Below are 19502 nucleotides of genomic sequence, written 5' to 3'. Positions count from 1 at the left end.
AGCAAAGAGGAGTACTGGAGGGCATGGTCTAGTGACCTGGGAGATTTTAGGGAGGAAAAGGGGATTTTGATTTGGGAGCAACAAGGACGTCTGTCCCACTGCTGGTCCAGTGGTTAGAGGTGTGGGACAGAAGCCACCCTTCCTGGAGGGGGCTGCAGGAAAGCATCGCATGGGAGCACCATCATTTAACCCCGACTGATGTGTCCTTCTTAACCCACCTCCAAAATGCCTCCCAGTGATCCAGTTTCCCAGCACTCACCCTGATGTAGTCCCCTCCCCCACTGGATCAGGGCTGGCCCTGTGTGACCAATAGACTATGGCAGAGAAACACTCTGCAGCTTCCATTTTGGCCTCCTGGCTCATTCACTCCGGGGAAAATCAGCCACCAGGCTTTGAGGGCACACAAGCAGAGCTATGAAGAGAAACTGAGGCCTCAACCAATGGCCAACAGCATCTCGCCAGGCACACGGGTGAGCCGTGTCTGAGAGGACCCTCCAGCCCCGGTCGACCCTTTGGATGACCACAGCCCCAGCCAACATCTGACTGAAACCTCATGAGAGACCTCAACAACTGCCCTGCTGAGCTGCTCCCAAATTCCTGAGCCACAGAAACCGGGAGAGGTAATGAAATGATTCTTACTGTTGTAAGCCACTATGTTTTTGGGGTGATTTATTACCCATAGATAATGAAGACACTAATTCTTTATTACTTAATAGTCCCTCCCCCAACAACTCCTCTGTTTCTGAAGAAATGACTTCCTCAAGTAAGTGGCCTCTGATCCCCTTGACTAAGTTAGGAGCCCCTTTCAGAGCGCTCCATCCTTCTCGCCACATAACTACATCATTATTTGCATAATAGTTCATACTGTATATTCCTGTGACACACAGCCCTCTCCCAAGCAGGACTGTAAGCTCCAGAGGAGAGGGCCCACGTATTCCTTGCTCTCCTCTGTACCCTGTGCCTACATATCAAGTGGTCAGAAATCGTTTGTTGAATGGCTGATTGAGTGAATGAAGATATAACATAGATAAACAAGGACCTACTGTATAGCACAGGAAACTATATTCAGTATCTTGTAACAACCTCTAATGGAAAAGAATCTGAAATATATATATATATATATATATATATATCTGAATCACCTGAAACTAACACAACATTGTAAATCAACTATACTTCAATTTTTAAAAATTTTAAAATTAAAAAAGAGTGACTATATGTGGTTAGAAGAGGGGGTCAAGTAGAGGGATTCACAGTGAGATCAGCATTAGTACAAAATGAAGCCGACCTCTAAATCCCCTCCTCTGACCCTGTCTTTGCTCCCATCTCGCTCAGGGCCTGTGGGGCTGCAGGAGTCTCCTCTTGCCTGCACTCCTGAGATCCAGCTGTATTCAAATACCAGCCTTTATTTAGGCTGTTCTGTTTGTTATGCAAACATGATTTTGCTTTGCACTGGACTCTAATTGGATGGATGCACGAGCTTATCTCATGAATACAGGTGCGCTGAAGGTAACATTTTCATCCATCACCTTTGCTCACCTCCTACATTCATACCACTCAGTACTGGGGCATCTGATTACAGACTAATGCTATTGTGAAGGCTCCTTTATGCTTAAAATCCTTCAGAACGAATAGTAATTTTGGTCACCTTCCTCTTTTTCTTTATTTCTTAGTAACAAATACACATGCATGATCCTTCCAAAGGGTAAGAACACGCCAAACAGATTTTAGTTACTGCTCTGTCAGTTACTAGCTGTGTGGCCTTAGGGAAGTTATTTTACCTCTCTGAGCCTCTGTTCCCTCATCTGTAAAATGGGAATTATAATAGTTCCTATCTTGCAAAAGTAATCATGAGGATTGGCTCTGATAAAGGAAAAGGTTTTGCGTAATTCTGGACACATAAGTAAATATTGGTTTGTTACTGTTAGAAATGAATACAGCTTTGAGCAAAGTCAAACAGTGACAGCTTCCAATAAATCTGCAGCAGAAGTTGGATGTTCATGAGCATTCTAGAGCAAACGCTTCTTTAAAAAGAAATATGCACACACAGATGTTTACCAATTTAGCACCAAAAGGCATGCATACACACACATGCACACACACACACACACACACACACACACACATACATCCTTATAACTGAAATATATCCACATGGTAAATCACAGTTCATTTATATTCATCACTTATATAATCATTTACAATCACCTGGATATTAAGATAATTGTACTTTAAGAGCATTGAAAACCTTGCCCAAATCTCTCTAAATGAAATAGTTCCTGGCCTCCAAGAGAAGCACTTTACCAATTGCTACCTACCTTTTTCAGGGAGGAAAGTTAAGCAGCGCAAGGTCACAAAATGAGTCATTTTCAGAAGTGAGACTTTTTTTTTTTTTAAATAAAAGTGTATGTGCTGTCCTTTAAGAATAATGTACTGGGCTTCCCTGGTGGCACAGTGGTTGAGAGTCTGCCTGCCGATGCAGGGGACACGGGTTCGTGCCCTGGTCCGGGAGGATCCCACATGCCGCGGAGCGGCTGGGCCCGTGAGCCATGGCTGCTGGGCCTGCGTGTACAGAGCCTGGGCTCTGCAGCGGGAGAGACCACGGCAGTGAGAGGCCCGTGTACCGCAAAAAAAAAAAAAAAAAAAAAAAAAAAAGAATAATGTACTGACCTGCCATCAACTAGGAATTTGCTCTAAGCTGTTTTTCTCATAGTGGAGAGAATGAAAACTGAGTCAAACTCACTCAGCTATTCAGCAACTATCTTTTGAGTACCTACTATGTTCCTGATGCCATCCAGGGCAGTGTGAAGTTAGCAGTGGGAAAGACAGATGCATTCCCTGCCCTCAGAGTACCTGCAGCCTTAGGAGTAAAGGAAGGCAGTCATTAAATAGATGATGACACCAATAATGAATTGAGGGACTTCTGGTGGCACAGTGGTTAAGAATCCTCCTGCCAATGCAGGGGACACGGATTTGAGCCCTGGTCTGGGAAGATCCCACGTGCCGCGGAGCAACTAAGCCCGCGCGCCACAACTACTGAGCCTGCACTCTAGAGCCTGTGAGCCACAACGACTGAAGCCTGCGCGCCCCAGAGCCCACGCGCCACAACTACTGAAGCCCGTGCACTCTAGGGCCCACGTGCCACAACTACTGAGCCCGCGTGCTGCAGTCACTGAAGCCCGCACACCTAGAGCCTGTGCTCCACAACAAGAGAAGCCACCGCAATGAGAAGCCCACGCACCACAATGAAGAGTAGCCCCCGCTCGCCGCAACTAGAGAAAGCCCGTGTGCAGCAACAAAGACTCAACGCAGCCAAAAAAAAAAACAAAAAAAAAAACAAATAATGAATTGATAACAATTCTGATAAATGCTTTGAAGGGTACTTTGAGGGACACAACCAAGGAAGTCAGGACAGTTCAGGGAACTACTTCCCTAAGAGCAGTGACTTTTAAGCAATGGCTTGAAAGATGGATAGGCTGGAAGAGGAGATGAGAAAGAAGGCTGAGGACCAGAGGGAACAGCATGTGTAAAGGACCTGGGGCAAGATGGTACTCAGAGGTTAGAGGCGCTGGGAGGAGGCTGGTAAAGCATGGCTGAGACACAGAGATGTAGGCAAGAGGGTCTTAGAGGGAAGCTGGGCAGCAGGGAGAGGGGGATGCGATCAGAGCTTTGGGGGCCTGTGTGACAGACTGGGGATTACGTTCGTTATCTTTTGCTAAAAAACAAATCCAAAGCTTAGTGATTTAAGACAAGAATAACTGTTTATTATCTCACAGTTTCTGTGGGTCAGGAATTTGGGAGCTGCATGGTTCTGGCTCAGGGTCTCTCATGAGGTCGCAGCCTAGATGTCAGCTGGGGCTACAGTCATCTGAAGGCTTGACTGGGGTGGAGGGTCCACTTCCAAGATGGCTTCCTCACACGGGTGGTGAACTGGCAGGAGGCCTTAGTTCCTTGCCATGAGGACTTCTCCGCAGGGCTGCTTGAGCGTCCTCATGACGTGGCAGCTGGTACCTTCCAGCAAGAGTGATCCAGGAGAGAACAAGGCAGTAGCCACAATGTCCTTCAAGTTCTAGCCTCAGAAATCACTGGGTGCTGGGGACTTCCCTGGTGGTCCAGTGGCTAAGACTCCACACTCCCAATACCGGGGTCCCACCGGGTTCCATCCCTGGTTGGGGAGTTAGAGCCTGCATGCTGCAGCTAAAAGATCCCGCACGCCATAACTAAGACCCGGCACAGCCAAATAAATAAATAAATCCTTTTTTTTTTTTTTTTTTTTTTTTGTGGTACGCGGGCCTCTCACTGTTGTGGCCTCTCCCGCTGCAGAGCACAGGCTCCGGACACGCAGGCCCAGCGGCCATGGCTCACGGGCCCAGCTGCTCCGCGGCATGTGGGATCCTCCCGGACTGGGGCACGAACCTGCGTCCCCTGCATTGGCAGGCAGACTCTCAACCACTGCGCCACCAGGGAAGCCCAATAAATATTTTTTAAAAAAATAAAAAAGAAGAAAAAGAAATCACCCAATGTCATATCCACAATATCTTTTTCATTACTCAGGTCAGCCCTATTCAGGGTGGAGGGGGCCACACACAGGCACGAATACCAGGAGGTGAGCCTCACCGGGAGCCGTCGTGGAGGCTGGCTCCAACAGGAACGTCTTACACATCTCCACCTATCTCTAGGTGCCCCACGGTGTCCACTTTTGAACTCAGCACCCACGTAGTACAATGACTCCTATGATGGCAGAATGTCCAAACCAGAAGGGACTGTGGCGATTAGTCCAACTTCCGCATTTGTCAGAACAAAGCTGCTGAATAAATGCATAAATAAATATGAATTAATTAATCGATTGGTATGCACTGAGGTGCGTTCACATTGCCAGGGACAAATGATAATGAGACCAAGGGAATGCGACGCACGAATCTTGAGCACAGTAATGAACCATCAGAAAAATACTGAGGAGAGATTTTCCTTAGACATGGAGCATTGAGATGAAGTCCCCATTCCTTCCCCAAGCCTCACTAAAATGACAATAAAGGAACAAAAGTGGCATAAACTGACAAAGAAAAAGGAGGCGATGACAGCCGCTGAGAGGCGTTAACAACATGTTGGAGGATGTTGACAAGGGATAGCAAGCTCAGTGGAGAGCAAAGGATGGAAACCCAGAAAGAATCAAGTCGTGTCATGCTGAGGAGCCCCAGAAACCCAGGAACCCCACGCACCAGACATCTCTGGTGACAGCAGGTCAGATGTAACAACCGAGGATCAGTGAGAGCCCTAGGTACCTTCCCCTCTCCGGAGCAGCGTGGAGATCCCACCCCACCCCTGCACCAGAAGACTGGGGCTTTCCTCTCTGGGGAGACGGACCCAACGCGCCTCTGGACTGAGGACCCCAGGCGTGGCCGAGGGCAGGGAGGCACCATCCTGAACACGGATGAAGTGGCGGCCCGCCTACTGATCAGTGAGACCTCCAGGAGGCCCTGTCTCTACTCCACCCCCAGAATGCTGGCAGCTGGGTTTATACATCCCCTCCCCCATGGCCAGGAGGCTCTAGGAGTTCTCCCTGGGGACCCTGGCCAGCCCAAAAGAAAAGACCTACAGACCTCAACATTGGAGGGCTGTTAAAAAAAAAAAAAAAAAAACCAGAGCTGGATGGTGGTTAAAGTGGTAAAAACAGATTTGGGGGGGAGGGGTGAAGAAAAGTGGGTAAAAACAGATTTTATTCAGGAACGACTGCAATAGAGAAACCTCAAGATGGAACTGGGGTCAATTCCAAATACAACAAGAACAAGGCGGTATTTAGAGCCAAGAAGCAGGGAGGAGGGTCAGTGGAGGGCAAATTACTAAGAGGAAAAGTCAGAGCTAAGAAGGGATTCTGCCTAAACCCACTTGACAGGATCTTTGCTGAGGGCAGACCCAGGTGATCAGCTATCAACAGGGGGGATGATGGGAGGGTGAGGAATGTGATCAGATATCCAGGGTGGGGGATTCTGTCTAAACTGACTTAACAAGATTCTTGCTAAAACTGGGTGATGCCGGAGGGAGCCTAGTCGAGAAAAGGATTCAGAGGAGCCTGAGCCAAGTTTGGTCAAGGAGAGAGTCTTTGCCAGGGTTTCTTTGTAACCTGGCTGTGTGTGTCATCAGATAAGGAGGCCCATATATGACAAGTCCTGTTCATCCCCCTGCACCTCCCATACACAGAGTTTCCAATCAGTGTTTGTGCCTCTCAGATAGGGCTAGACGATAGTGATTACCAGACATTAGAGGAAAGCTGTAAGCATGACAGTCAGAGATGTACATCTTTTAATTTTTTTGTTTGTTTGTTTTTAAACAGGGAGAAAGAACTCAGGGAGAAGAGCAATGCATGAAACTGAAAAAAAAACTTTCAAAAACAACTGTCATGGACTTTTCTGGTGGCGCAGTGGTTGAGAGTCCGCCTGCCAATGCAGGGGACACGGGTTCAAGCCCTGGTCCTGGAAGATCCCACATGCCATGGAGCAAATGGGCCCGTGCGCCACAGCTGCTGAGCCTGCGCTCTGGAGCCTGTGAGCCACAACTACTGAGCTCGCATGCCAAGAGCCCGTGCTCTGCAACAAGAGAGGCCACCACAGTGAGAAGCCCACACACTGCAGCGAAGGGTAGCCCCCGCCCACCACAACTAAAGCCCACGCGCAGCAACAAGACCAAATGCAAAAAAAAAAAAAAACCACCAAAGAAATAAAAACAACAACAAAAAACAACTATCATTAGAAAACCCTAAAGATTCCACAAAAACCTTAGAATAAGTAAATTCAGCAAAATGACCAGATACAAAATCAACGCACAAAACTACAAAACTCAGTTGCATTTTATTGACTAGGCATGAACAATTTCTGAAAAGGAAATTAAGAAAAAAATTCCATTTACAATAGCATCAAAAAGAATAAAATACTTAGGAATAAACTTCACCAAGGAGGGGAAAGACTTGAACACTGAAAACTACAAAATGTTCCTGACAAAAATTAAAGACAACACAAATAAGTGGCAAGACATTCGTGTTCATGGATTGGAAGACTTCATATTGTTAAGATGCCAATGCTACCCAAAGCAATTTACAGATTTAATGCAAACCCTACCAAAATCCCAATGGTATTTTTTTTTTCAGAAAAAGAAAACTCAATCCTAAAATTCATATGGAATCTCAGAGGACCCTGAAAAAGAATAAAGTTGGAGGTCTCACACTTCCTGATTTCAAAACTTATTACAAAGCTATAGTAATCAAAACAGTGTGGTACTGGCATAAAGACAGACATATAGACCAATGGACTAGAATAGAGATGGAAGCAAATGCTTGCATATATGGTCAAATGATTTTCAACAAGGGTGCCAAAACCAATCAATGGGGAAAGAACAGTCGTTTCAACAAATGGTGTTAGGAAAACTAGATATCAACGTGCAAAAGAATGATGTTGGGCCCTTGCCTTACATCATATACCAAAACTAACTCAAAAATGGATCAAAGACTTAAAAATAAGACCTAAAACTATAAACTCTTAGAAGAAGACATGAGGGAAAGCTGCATGACATTGGATTTGGCAGTGATTTCTTGGATATGACACCAACACGGGCAACAAAAGTAAAAAGAGACAAAGTGGACTACATCAGAATTTAAAATTTCTGTGCATCAAAGAGCGTGATCAACAGAATTAAAAAGCAACCTAAGGAACAGGACAAAATATCTGCAAATCATATATCTGATAAGGGGTTAATATCCAGAATCTATAAAGACCTCCTACGATACAACAACAAAAAAATAAATTTGGATAGCCATCTCTCTAAAGAAAATATACAAATAGCCAACAAGCACATGAAGAAATACTCAACATCACTAATTAGGGAAATGCAAATCAAAACCACAATGAGAGGGACTTCCCTGGTGGCACAGTGGTTAAGAATCTGCCTGCCAATGCAGGGAACACGGTTCTAGCCCTGGTCTGGGAAGATCCCACATGCTGCAGAGCAACTAAGCCCACGTGCCACAACTACTGAGCCTGTGCTCTAGAGCCTGCAAGCCACAACTACTGAGCCCACGTGCCACAACTACGGAAGCCCACATGCCTAGAGCCCATGCTCCGCAACATAAGAAGCCATTGCAATGAGAAGCCCCCCCCCACACCGCCACGAAGAGTAGCCCCCACTTGCCACAGCTGGAGAAAGCCCACGCACAGCAACGAAGACCCAACGCAGACCCACCCCAAAATAAATAAATAAATAAATTTATTTTTTTAAAAATAGAATTACCATATGATCCAGCAATTCCACTTCTGGTTATACACCCAAAAGAATTGAAAGCAGGGTCTCCAAGAAATACTTATACACCCATGTCCATGGCAACATTATTCACAATAGCCAAAAGGTGGAAGCAACCCAAGTGTCCATCAGTGGCTGAATGGCTAACAAAATATGCTATATACATACAGTGGATTATTGTTCAGCCTTAAAAATGATGGAAATACTGACACATGCTACAACATGGATGAACACTGAAGACATTACGCTAACTGAAATAAACCAGTCACAAAAAGACAAATACTGTGAGATTCCACTTATATAATGTACCTAGAGTACTCAGATTCATAGAGACAGAGGGTTGAATGATGGTTGCCAGGGGCTGGGGGTGGGGGTGGTGGGGACCGGGGGAGAAATGGAGAGTTGTTTTGTTAGTACAAAGTTTTGATTTTGCAAGATGAAAAGTTCTAAAGATCGGTTGCCCAACAATGTGAATATACTTAACAATACTGAACTGTACGCTTGAGAATGGTTAAGATCGTTAAGTGTTATGTGTATTTCACCACAATTAAAATTTTAAAAAAATTTGAAGCAACTATAATTAATATTTTGAGAGGAACAGGAGATAATATGTCCATGAACAAGAATAGGATGCTATAAAAAAGAACAAGAAATTGCTCTTAGAAGTGAAAAATTATGAGAAGAGACATACCAAAAAAAATCCAAATAGAAAAGTTGGAAGATAAAGTTGAGGTAATGTCCCAGAAAACAGAACAAACATTTTTTAAAATGGAAAATTGGAAAGAACATTTTGAAAAATTAAGAGAATCAATCCAAGAGGCCCAACATCCAACTAAACTAGAAAAAAACAAAAACAGAAATGAAATGGAGGGAATCAGCAAAAAGAAGTGTCCCCAAAATTGATTTTCAGATTAGGAGACTGACTTCCAGATTGAAAGGTTCACCAAGAGGTGCCCGTAGTGAATGCACATCGTTTGGAACTTTAGACCTCCGAGAGATCCTGAAAACGTTCAGAGAAAACTCAAGTCACACGCACAGGATCGGGTATCAGAATGTCGCTTGACTTTTCAACAGCAACCATGGGTCAACTCCTCAAAATGCTGAGGGAAATTTATTTCCAATCTAGAACTCTACACCCAGGAGAACCAGCAATCAAAGCTACTGGAATACATGCTCTACCAAAGCAAGGAAATAAACCCTGTTTGGGAGCGGGGGTGGAGGGGAAGGCAGAAAGCAAGGGAACCAGAAAACAGGATCCAACACAGGAAAGAATCAAAGGAAATTTCCAGGGTGGTAGTAAAACAAGGTCCCAGGACAATGGCTCTACAGGTCTGTAGGGTAAGCAGTCCAGGTTGGAGCCCAGGGAGGACGCCTAAGGAGGGGTGTCTCTAAGGACCACCTGGTGTGTTCAACCAGGTAGAGGGACATTTTACAGTACCGCTGGACAGTTGGGGGATGAATTAGTGATGGGTACATAAGGAAGTTTTTTTTGTTTTGTTTTGTTTTTGTTTTTTAATAAGGTGATTAAATACCTCTAGAAAAGAAAAATGTTGTCCAGTAAGGAAAAATGAAATCATAACACACTTCAAGGCTCAGCTATGAACAATAGTTACATAGACATAATACTTGAACACTGAATACTGATGCCACAGTAACAAAATGATATAACTAAACTGAGAGGAAGGAAGAGAAAATAATGTGTGGGATGCGGGTAGATGAAAGGGCATTAAATCTTCACCTTCCATAGAAAAGAGGCAATAGATAAAGTTTCAAAAAGTGGGAAATCTGAATTAGGTGTGTTATTTAAAAATAAGGAGGGGGCTTCCCTGGTGGCGCAGTGGGTTCGTGCCTCGGTCTCGAAAGATCCCACATGCCACGGAGCGGCTGGGCTCGTGAGCCATGGCCGCTGAGCCTGCGCGTCCGGAGCCTGTGCTCCGCAACGGGAGAGGCCACAACAGTGAGAGGCCCGCGTACAGAAAAATAAATAAATAAATAAGGAGGCATATGACAGAAGTTCCATCTAAAATGCATGAAAGAGGGGTTGTCTTTGGAAGTGAGACTTGAGACTGGGGAAAGGATGGAGTAGGGGACTGATTTTTTAATTACACGTCTACTATAAGGCAGTTATATGACTTTTTCAACTAATACCAGTATAAATATGCTAGAGCTAAAAATTAAGTTGAAAAAAGAAAAAAAAAGTCCAACTACATGCCAGTCTGTGAAGCAGTGATGATACTGCTCTGGTACAAAGCCGGGAGCTCCTACCATGGATGGGAGAGAAGGGAAGGAAGACTTAAGGGAGGGGACAGCCTTGAGCTCTGCCTGGATGAATGGGACCAGGCCAGCCTCTCCAGTCTTCTGAATAGAAAGGACAGTGGGAGCTCTAGGGCAGCTGAACCCTTCCAAGGAACAAGTTTAGAGGAAGAGGAGCCGAAGGCAGGACACCAGGCCCGAGGGTGTCAGGAGGAGCCCCTGAAGGGAGGAGTGGCCCAGAGCCGGTGCCAGAGGGAGGAAGTCCCTGCAACGGAGGCCAAGGTGAGTTGTCCACAAGGTAACAAAATGGCTAACAATGTCAAATGCTGCTTTGTGGTCCAGAGGACTTAACATAAACACACCCTTGCAGGACTTCCCTGGTGGTCCGGTGGTTAAGACTCTGCACTTCCACTGCAGGGGTACAGGTACCCCTTAGTCAGGGAACTAAGATCCCATATGCCGCGTGGCCAAAAATAAAAATTAAAAACAAACAAACAAACAAAACATACCCTTGCACACTGTGATCTCAACGCAGTCCCGGGTAACCCTCCCCACACCCACCCCCCGCCAGGATATTCCCAAAGCAGTGGGAACAGAACAGAAGCAGGACTAGGTGAGCGAGCCTACACTAGGCTCCCAAGTGCAGCGCCCCACCCCTTCCTGTTCTCTGAGAGGCAGGAGGCTTAGTTACGGGGTCGAATGCAGGCAATGCTTGGGACACGCTTATACTAAAGAAATGGTCATTTAGCTGAAATTCAAGCTTAACTGGGCTTCCCGTGTCATGATACATTAACTCTAGCAACCCCAGGAGGCTACGCCTTCCCAAAAGCTTGGAGATATCTCAGGCTTGCAAGCGGAAACTTTGCTACTGGCTGCTCCCACCAGCCTCCTGATGCTTGTGGGGAAGAGGACCCCGAGGCAGTGAGGTCCAGTGGGTGGATCCTTGTGCCTCTCAGGGCCTGTCCTCTTATGGAGAAATAAGGCCATGGCTATGGCGTGGGGACAGTAGGAGACCTCCATGTCCTTCTGGAGTGATTTTTTTTTTACCACAAGCATGTATTACTTTTATAATCAGCAACAAGCCATAAAGACATTTCCACCTTAAAAATAAAATGAGGCTGCAGTGGACCAGGTAATCTCTGAGGCCCCACTGAAGCTAAGATTCTGCAATTCCAAGTCATTTCCTAGTCTTTATTTGCATGTCATTTTAGGAGCGTTCAGTGAGGCAGCCTTGTGAGGGGGAGGGTTGCTTTTATCCCCCCACCAGGGATTCTGAGCCCAACCGGCTGGCCTGGGGCGAATGTGGCCAGGCTGTCCCCACTCTGGGAGGTCACCTGGCTTGGCCTGGCCTAGCCCAAGCCTCTGGGCTCATTCCTGACCTGGAAGCCTCCTCGAATGACCTGTTCTGAAGCCACCGAAAGGGCTTGGGTGTTGGCTCTGTAGGAGACTCCTGGGCCCCAATCAGAGCAGTCCTGAGATTCTAGGGAGCTTGTGATTTAACAGATCCTGAAAGGGGCAGATGTGTCCCCATACCCAGGGACAAGTATCTCTTTGCCAGTACACTAGGACCGCTCCCTAGTAAGAGGCCCCACTGGAAGGTCTCAGGGGAGGGTGGAAAACGCCCCATCCATATGCAGCATACGGTGGACTCACAGAAGAGTGAGGGTCCTGTCGTGGGTCACCCGAGCCTGAGTGGCGCCCCAGTTCCACCTCCTGTCAGCTTTGTGACCTTGGGCAAGTTGCTTAACTGAGAGCCTGGGTAGTCCTGCGATAATGACATAATGAATGCAAACCCCCCGGAGGTGGTGGCCGGGAGGAGGAGAGGTGATCACAAACAGTAGTGGGATCTATTTAATCCCGGGAGAGTCAGAGGCTGCCCTTTGGCCAAAGGAGCTTTTGATCTGCAATTCCCACAGACCCAGGACCACTCTGGAAGGTTCCCCACCCTCCGAGAGTACCCTCCCGGCTTTAGTCCAGGCGAGAGCCACTACCGGCTGCTGGAGCTGTGACTGGTCTCCCAGCTCAGGCGCAGGAGCCTGGCCCACGACCTTGGAAGAATCTGGGAGAACGCTTCACCAAGCGACAGTACTTTTCCATTGCACTGCTCGGCCGCCTCATCTGGCTTTCTGCTGCGCAGACAAGAGGCCAAGTGAGCCAGGCCGGCCCATCAGGAACCCACCCTCAGAGATGCGGGTAGGGATGTGAGGGGCAATGGGAATCCTAGAAAGAGGAGGGGGATACCGAACGCTCCAGGAGGAGCTTAGAGACCACCAGTGAGACCTGAGAAACTTGCGTTGGCAAAGCCCTCCCGTGGATTTCAGGAGATTCCTACCTCCACCCCTTCCCCTCCGACGATAATGATTAAACCCGATCCACCGCGCCTGTGCTGGGTCTCGGGCGAAGAGCACTGCTAGCCTGCGCGGGGGAGGAGAGAGAGGAGGGCGAGAGGAGGGGACAAGAGAGCTAGCGGTCCCGCCCGGTGATGTAGGCAGCCCGGGGAGGTGGAGCCGCGACGCGTGAAGGAGTCCCCACCGCAGTCGCGCTCTCTCGGTCTACCCCTCCGAGCAGCCAGCCGCCAGCCCCGGCTCCGGCGACCTCCCTGCCGCCGCAATTTGGGCGGCGGGGGCCGTGGGATTCCCCCTATTCGTGCCTGAGGGGCGTCTCCTCCCCGCCCAGCCCCTGCCCCTCCTTGCTTCCCGGACGGCTGGAGCGACTCCCGGGGGACGCTGTTCCCGGACGCTCGGCCGCCGCCCGGGCATCTCGGCTGCCAGCCCGGCTGGGCACCGGGCATCTGCGAAGCTAGCTAGCCCTGCCTGGCACTGGGCATCTCTGGGCACCGACTGTCTCCGGCGCCGCCCAGCTTCTCGAAAGCCCGGGGCCGCGGGCTTCTGCGCGCCCTCCCTTCCCCCCGGCCGCCGGGCAGGACGCCCGTGAGCTCGCGGCGTCCCCAGCCCCTCTGGCCGCCGCCGCGATGCTGCCCTGGAGACGTAACAAATTCGTGCTAGTGGAGGGCGAGGCCAAGTGCAAGGCGAAGAGCCTGAGCCCGGGGCTCGCCTACACGTCGCTGCTCTCCAGCTTCCTGCGCTCCTGCCCGGACCTGCTGCCCGACTGGCCGCTGGAGCGCCTGGGTCGCGTGTTCCGCAGCCGGCGCCAGAAAGTGGAGCTCAACAAGGAGGACCCGACCTACACCGTGTGGTACCTGGGCAACGCCGTCACCCTGCACGCCAAGGGCGACGGCTGCACCGACGACGCCGTGGGCAAGATCTGGGCGCGCTGCGGGCCGGGCGGGGGCACCAAGATGAAGCTGACGCTAGGGCCGCACGGCATCCGCATGCAGCCGTGCGAGCGCAGCGGCTCAGCGGGCTCGGGGGGCCGCAGACCGGCGCACGCCTACCTGCTGCCGCGCATCACCTACTGCACGGCGGACGGGCGCCACCCGCGCGTCTTCGCCTGGGTCTACCGCCACCAGGCGCGCCACAAGGCCGTGGTGCTGCGCTGCCACGCCGTGCTGCTGGCGCGGGCGCACAAGGCGCGCGCCCTGGCCCGCCTGCTCCGCCAGACCGCGCTGGCGGCTTTCAGCGACTTCAAGCGCCTGCAGCGCCAGAGCGACGCGCGCCACGTGCGCCAGCAGCACCTCCTCGCTGAGGGCGCCGCCGCCTCGGTGCCCCGCGCCCCGCTGCGCCGGCTGCTCAACGCCAAGTGCGCCTACCGGCCGCCGGCCGCCGAGCGCGGCCGCGGGGCGCCGCGCCTCAGCAGCATCCAGGAGGAGGACGAGGACCAGGACGAGGAGGCGGAGGAGCTCGAGGAAGGAGCACCCCAGAGCGAGCGGCCGGAGGTGCTCAGCCTGGCCCGGGAGCTGAGGACGTGCAGCCTGCGGGGCGCCCCGGCGCCTCCGCCGCCCTCGCAGCCTCGCCGCTGGAAGGCCGGCCACCGGGAGCGGGCGGGCCAGGCGCGCTGAGAGCCGAAGGGACAGGACTTGCGGCCCCAGACCCGGCCGGCCTGACTTATAGCCTCTAACCCCGGCCCTGCCCGCTACGGCTCCCCCTGGCACCCCGGCCCTTGCCTCCCTCGTGGTCTCTGTTGTCGGCGCGAGCCTCATCCTGGCTCACGGTGACCCCTGACACGCCCTTGTGTTGGGGAACCAGATGGGGGAGCAGCAGAATTCAGTGCTCACCTCTCCCCCCACCTGAGTGTCCCGGAGCCCTCCACTGTGGATTTGCCCCCTACGCTTCCCACCAAGTCTCTTTACCCATAGACCACGCCCTCCCTCCCCAAACATCCTCTCAAGAGAAGGGGGGGGAGACGTTTCCAGAAATCCAGGAGGGTGGCCTTGGATCTTGGCCAGGTGGAGGCAGTGGTCCTGCCCTTGACCAAGCTAGCCTTCCTCCCTGGGATGAGACCAACCCTGGGGAGGCATTCTTGTAGGGGGAAGAGTAAGTAGCCCTGGAGAACTGAGGCCAGGCCCAAAGTGGCAACTGAGTCTGCTGCCATACACACAAGGAAGAGTTCTCTATACCTGGCCTCTCTACCCCTTGGAGGACTTCTGGGACTTCACTGCTCTGACTCTGGAGAAGACTGGGATGTTCCCACCACCCCAACCACAGGCTAGGCCAGGTAACAGCTCTCTGCACCAGACGGCTGTCCAAGCCTGTGCCCTGGCACCTGCCACCCCCCCACAGGACTCCTCACCCCCCATCTTTCTGCATACCGAAGTGTGTGGTTCCCCCCTAGGTGCCCCACAACCAGGACCAAGACGAGACCTCCAGAGGAGGGAAGGAGGACCTCTGGCAGTGCTTGAGCGCACTGACTACCCAGAAAATGGACACAGGAGGGATGCCCCCAAGTTGAGGCTTGTCAGAGCACGAGGGTCCTGACAGCAGCTGGATTCTCATAGCAGGATGAGGCAGGAGGATGCGGTAACCCAACAGAGAGAGCGGGCCCCTGCCCACGTGTCTCTCAGCAAGGCCACTAAAAGCCCGAAGATCTATGTGTCACCAAATGATCACTGTAAATAAAGTGTTCCTGCTTTTTCAGCCTGTCACCACTCCTGTGTTGTGTTTGATGCCAGGCCTGCTGGGGGTGAAAAGATTATCATCAGAACCTTAAAGGGCAGGAGAAGACCCCAGGAAGTATCCCCTTTAGCAGCTGGAGCCAACTCTCAGGATAGGGGGGAACAAAGGGGCTGCTGCCAGGAAGCTGTTCCCTTCATGTCGGGAAAGGAGACAGTAGCAGGTGCCTCGCCTGCACGTCACCTGTGCCAAGCCTGGAAGGGGTGTCAGCTGTCTTTCTCAGCATCCCGGAATGTCTCTCTGCCTGGGCACCAAACACAAGTGTCTCTGGGACATTTGGCAGGGAGGGGGCACTGGGCTGGGGCCTTCTCATCAGCCATGTATCTTTGAGAAGATTCATGTGTATGTATGTCAAAGCAGGTGGTATTTGCTGGGTCTCCTCAAGGATGTAAGGGAGAGGGGTGGGCAACCCAATTTGCTTTCAGAGGAGCTGGAGAGATCTGTCCAGACCATTATAACAGCAGGAGTCCTGAGCTTGGATATCTTCTTTATTTCTGTGCTGAGCTGGGCACTGATCCCAGAGTTGTCCGGAGCCCAGACGAGTGGCCTCTGCAATCGCCAGCAATCAGGATTGTTCTGTTTCCTGGAGCTGCTGGAACAGAGGGTACCACTGCCGCTTCACCCTGGAGGAACCCAGGCAGGATCGGGGCGGGGGGGACTCTGAAGGGGAAATCTGGGCTTGACTTCACATGTTTTGGGGGTGACAGGGATGCCCTGCATGTTCATTGCTTCCCTCTTATGCATTGCCAGGGGATTTGTTGGTGTTTCTCCCCATATACAGAAGGAGAGAAGGAAGTGGGAAGATGTCAGCCCCGGGAGAGGAGGATGGGCTGCAAGGCAGCCTCTGGGGTTAGAGACAACCTCACCCAGAAACAAGGTCACAAGCACACCCTCTTTAATCAGATGCTTGCAGCAGAAATTTACTAAATGCCTGCCTTGGGACAGGCACTAAGCTAGGTCCTAGCGGTCCAGGAGTCCCTTCCCTGTGGCTCTTATATTCTCAAGTGAAATGCGTATAATTAAAGGAACACTTGCAATATAATCATTCACAAGCACGCTCCCAGCCTTAGCCTCTGCCCCTCCACTCTTCTCTGGCAGCCTCGCAAAGCATAGACACACACACACACACACACACACACACACACACACACACACACACACAGAACTGCCTCCTTCCTTTCCTTGCTCACAGTATGCTCGCCAGACCTGGAGTTAGAAGACCAGAGTGAAGGGACTGTCCCTGCCTCCTTACCAGCTGTATGATGTTGGGCAACTCGCTCAGCCTCTCTGAGCCTCACCTTTCTCACTGGTAAAATGGAAGGGGGCTAATATCTACCTGACAGGCTGATTATAAGAATTAAATAGAATCATGTCTGTAAAAAAGCTTTGGCAGATAATAAAATGCCCAGCACATGTGAAGAACAACCATTTTACCCATAGGATTCTTCTCTTTACATTAGGATTTTTAGTGTGCCTTCCCCCCACGTCCACTCCACTCTCCCTGGCAACGGTGATTATAAGTTGTTTTCTCTCTCTCTCTCTCTCTCTCTCTCTCTCTTCGCCATGCTGTGCAGCTTGCGGGATCTCAGCTCCCTGACCAGGGCCATGGCAGTGAAAGCCCGGAATCCTAACCACTAATCCTAACTCCCACATCTCTATTCTTGATGTGTGTGGTGGAGGAAGGAGCTGGTCCACCTTCCCTCCCACAGTGGGTTGAGGATGAGGTAAACCACAGGGGAGCCAGCACAGTGCCAACTGCCACCAGGCTACAGACTGGGTGTTGAGGGCAGCCCCAGCCAGCAGGCCCCAAGCATCGTTGCTACCAAAGGAGGAAGATGCATCCTGGAAAATCAGACCCCCTCCACCTATGCACTGACTGCCTTTCTCCCCCGATCTTCGACACAAGCTCAAGAAGATCCCTGAGGCATTGGGAAGCCATCTGGCGTCCCTGTGCCTCTTTTCCAGCACCAGATTCCCCACCTGTAAAATAAAAATGGGCGAGTTCTCCCAGTCCTAGGTTTCCCAGGGGTGCCCCAGGAGCTGCTGTGGGGAGTGATGGGGAGACAGAATGGGGAGGCCGCCCCCCACCTGCTTTAACTGGAGCATCTTCTCTGTTTTCCCTTTGGGGTTTATGGGATTCCAGTTGAATAATGGGACCCTACAGGTTTTTCTTTTTCGAATTTTAAACACTGGGTGAGATGCCCTTTAAACTTTCCTTCCAGCCCCCATGCTGTGTGTGTCTTAGGTCCACTGGGTCAGCTAGGCCTGAGAAGTAACGCTGGAGTGTGAATGTGTCAATGGAGGGCTTTCCGAGAGCAACAGACAGCCGGGGACAGCTCAGACAGTGTGTCTCAGCTGGGCCAGCCTCTTCCCGGGACCTCTGGGGCCTTATTTCCTGCTCTCCTGATCCCACCCCGGAGGCGCTGGCTTGTGACTGCAGTGACTGCGCCACGGCTCACAGCTTAGAGGATAAAGCTGGCCCGCTGATGCCGTCCTGATTCCTGGTGCACTTGTTCTGCACGTGGACATGCTCCCAGGCCCCAGGCATGGCCAGGTGCTCCCACCTCCAGGCCGTGTCCCTGCTCTTCTCACTACCGCAGATGTCCTTTCCTTCCGCTGCACGTGTCCAATCCTACCCTCTCTTCAAGGCCCAGCACAAATCCCACCTCCTCAGAGCTTTCCTTAATGCACACCCCTCCCCAGCTCCTGCCAAATCTGGGGGTGATCTCTCCTCTCAAACACACAGGACGTGGCCTATCCTTTTCTCGTGGTCCTCCTCAGGTTACCCCCGGGATTCCTGTTTATATGGAAGTGTCTTGTCTCTCATACTGATCCTTCTTCATTTCCCCACCCCCTTCAGTACCCTGACCATGGCAGGGCAGACCCTGAGGCTCAATATTAACTTGTTGAATGAACACATGAATGAACGAGCCAGATGGAAGAGCCATCATGGGATAGGAAACCAAGGGGGTGGAGAAGTGTTCCTTCTGCCAGGCTTCTGCCTGGAGATGCTGAAGGAGAGCCATCCTCAGACGCCCTGCTCAGATGGATGGCTATTCTCGGGGAGAAAAACAGCAGCTCAAGAGATGAGGCCAGTGGAAGAAACTGAAGCCTCCGTCCCCAGGGTCTGCTCTGAGCTCCAAATCCCCAGGACTGGGCCTTCACACTCTCTGGTCTAGCCCAGCCCCAGAAAAGGGCTGCCGCTCACAGTACAGAGCAGCTCCTGGCGGAGACCAACCACCTCCAGGTGCGCTGTCTGGGCAGCGGGAGGACCATCCAGGCAGATGCCATCTTTAATTTAACACACAGGCCATCAGACCTGGGCTTGAGCAGCAGATAGACCCGACTGCCCTTCCCAGGGCTGCCACCTGATGGGCTGCCAACTTTATAACTTGGAGCAGGTTTCTGAAGGCTTTTAGAGCCTTGATTTTCCATCTGTGAAAACAGGGGTGGGTGAGCCTAGATTTTACATGGCTGTTGGGAGAATGAAAGCTTTGCACTTGGATAATTTATTTAGCACAGCGCCCGACGCACATAATAGTTGTAGCTGCTGCTATTACGTTGATTATTATCATTTTACCTGGAGCTCCCCGTACTGACAGCTCTGGGATGAGGGGATCAGGTGCCTGGTCCCTGAGACACTAAATATGCTGCTTGTTCATGCCGTGGGGTGGCGTCATCTCTAAATCACGGTAGAAGGTTCAGCTTCAGCTTGTCTTATTTTCATCTCCAGTTGTTCAACCGACATAAGCCTGATCGCCTTAACACTAGATTAGATCTAATATCTTAAGCTTTTGTGTCTCCTTTTCGCCTTAGCACCCAGCGCAATGCCAGGCAAACAGTAAGCACCTCAGAAGTAAATGAATGAATGAATGAATGAATGTTTAGCTGCTG

At 50.9% G+C, this 19502-nt stretch overlaps 1 protein-coding gene across 1 annotated transcript; it reads left to right on the top strand.

Moving 5' to 3' along the window:
• The first annotated feature begins 13462 nt into the window (after nucleotides 1-13462).
• On the top strand, nucleotides 13463-15570 carry FAM43B (family with sequence similarity 43 member B). The gene has a single exon (XM_082679440.1). The coding sequence runs from the start codon at nucleotides 13511-13513 to the stop codon at nucleotides 14495-14497; it is 987 nt and encodes a 328-aa protein (XP_082535566.1). The 5' UTR covers nucleotides 13463-13510; the 3' UTR covers nucleotides 14498-15570.
• Nucleotides 15571-19502: the final 3932 nt, after the last annotated feature.

This window comes from Grampus griseus (assembly GCF_964374135.1).
Source record: "Grampus griseus genome assembly, chromosome: 1".
Lineage (NCBI taxonomy): Eukaryota > Metazoa > Chordata > Mammalia > Artiodactyla > Delphinidae > Grampus > Grampus griseus.
The sequence above is the reverse complement of the archived record's forward strand: the minus strand, read 5'-3'. Positions and strand labels throughout refer to the sequence as shown.

What these genes read in the sequence shown, in the direction of transcription:
- FAM43B (XM_082679440.1), top strand. Translation starts at nt 13,511, where the DNA reads ATGCTGCCCTGGAGACGTAACAAATTCGTGCTAGTGGAGGGCGAGGCC.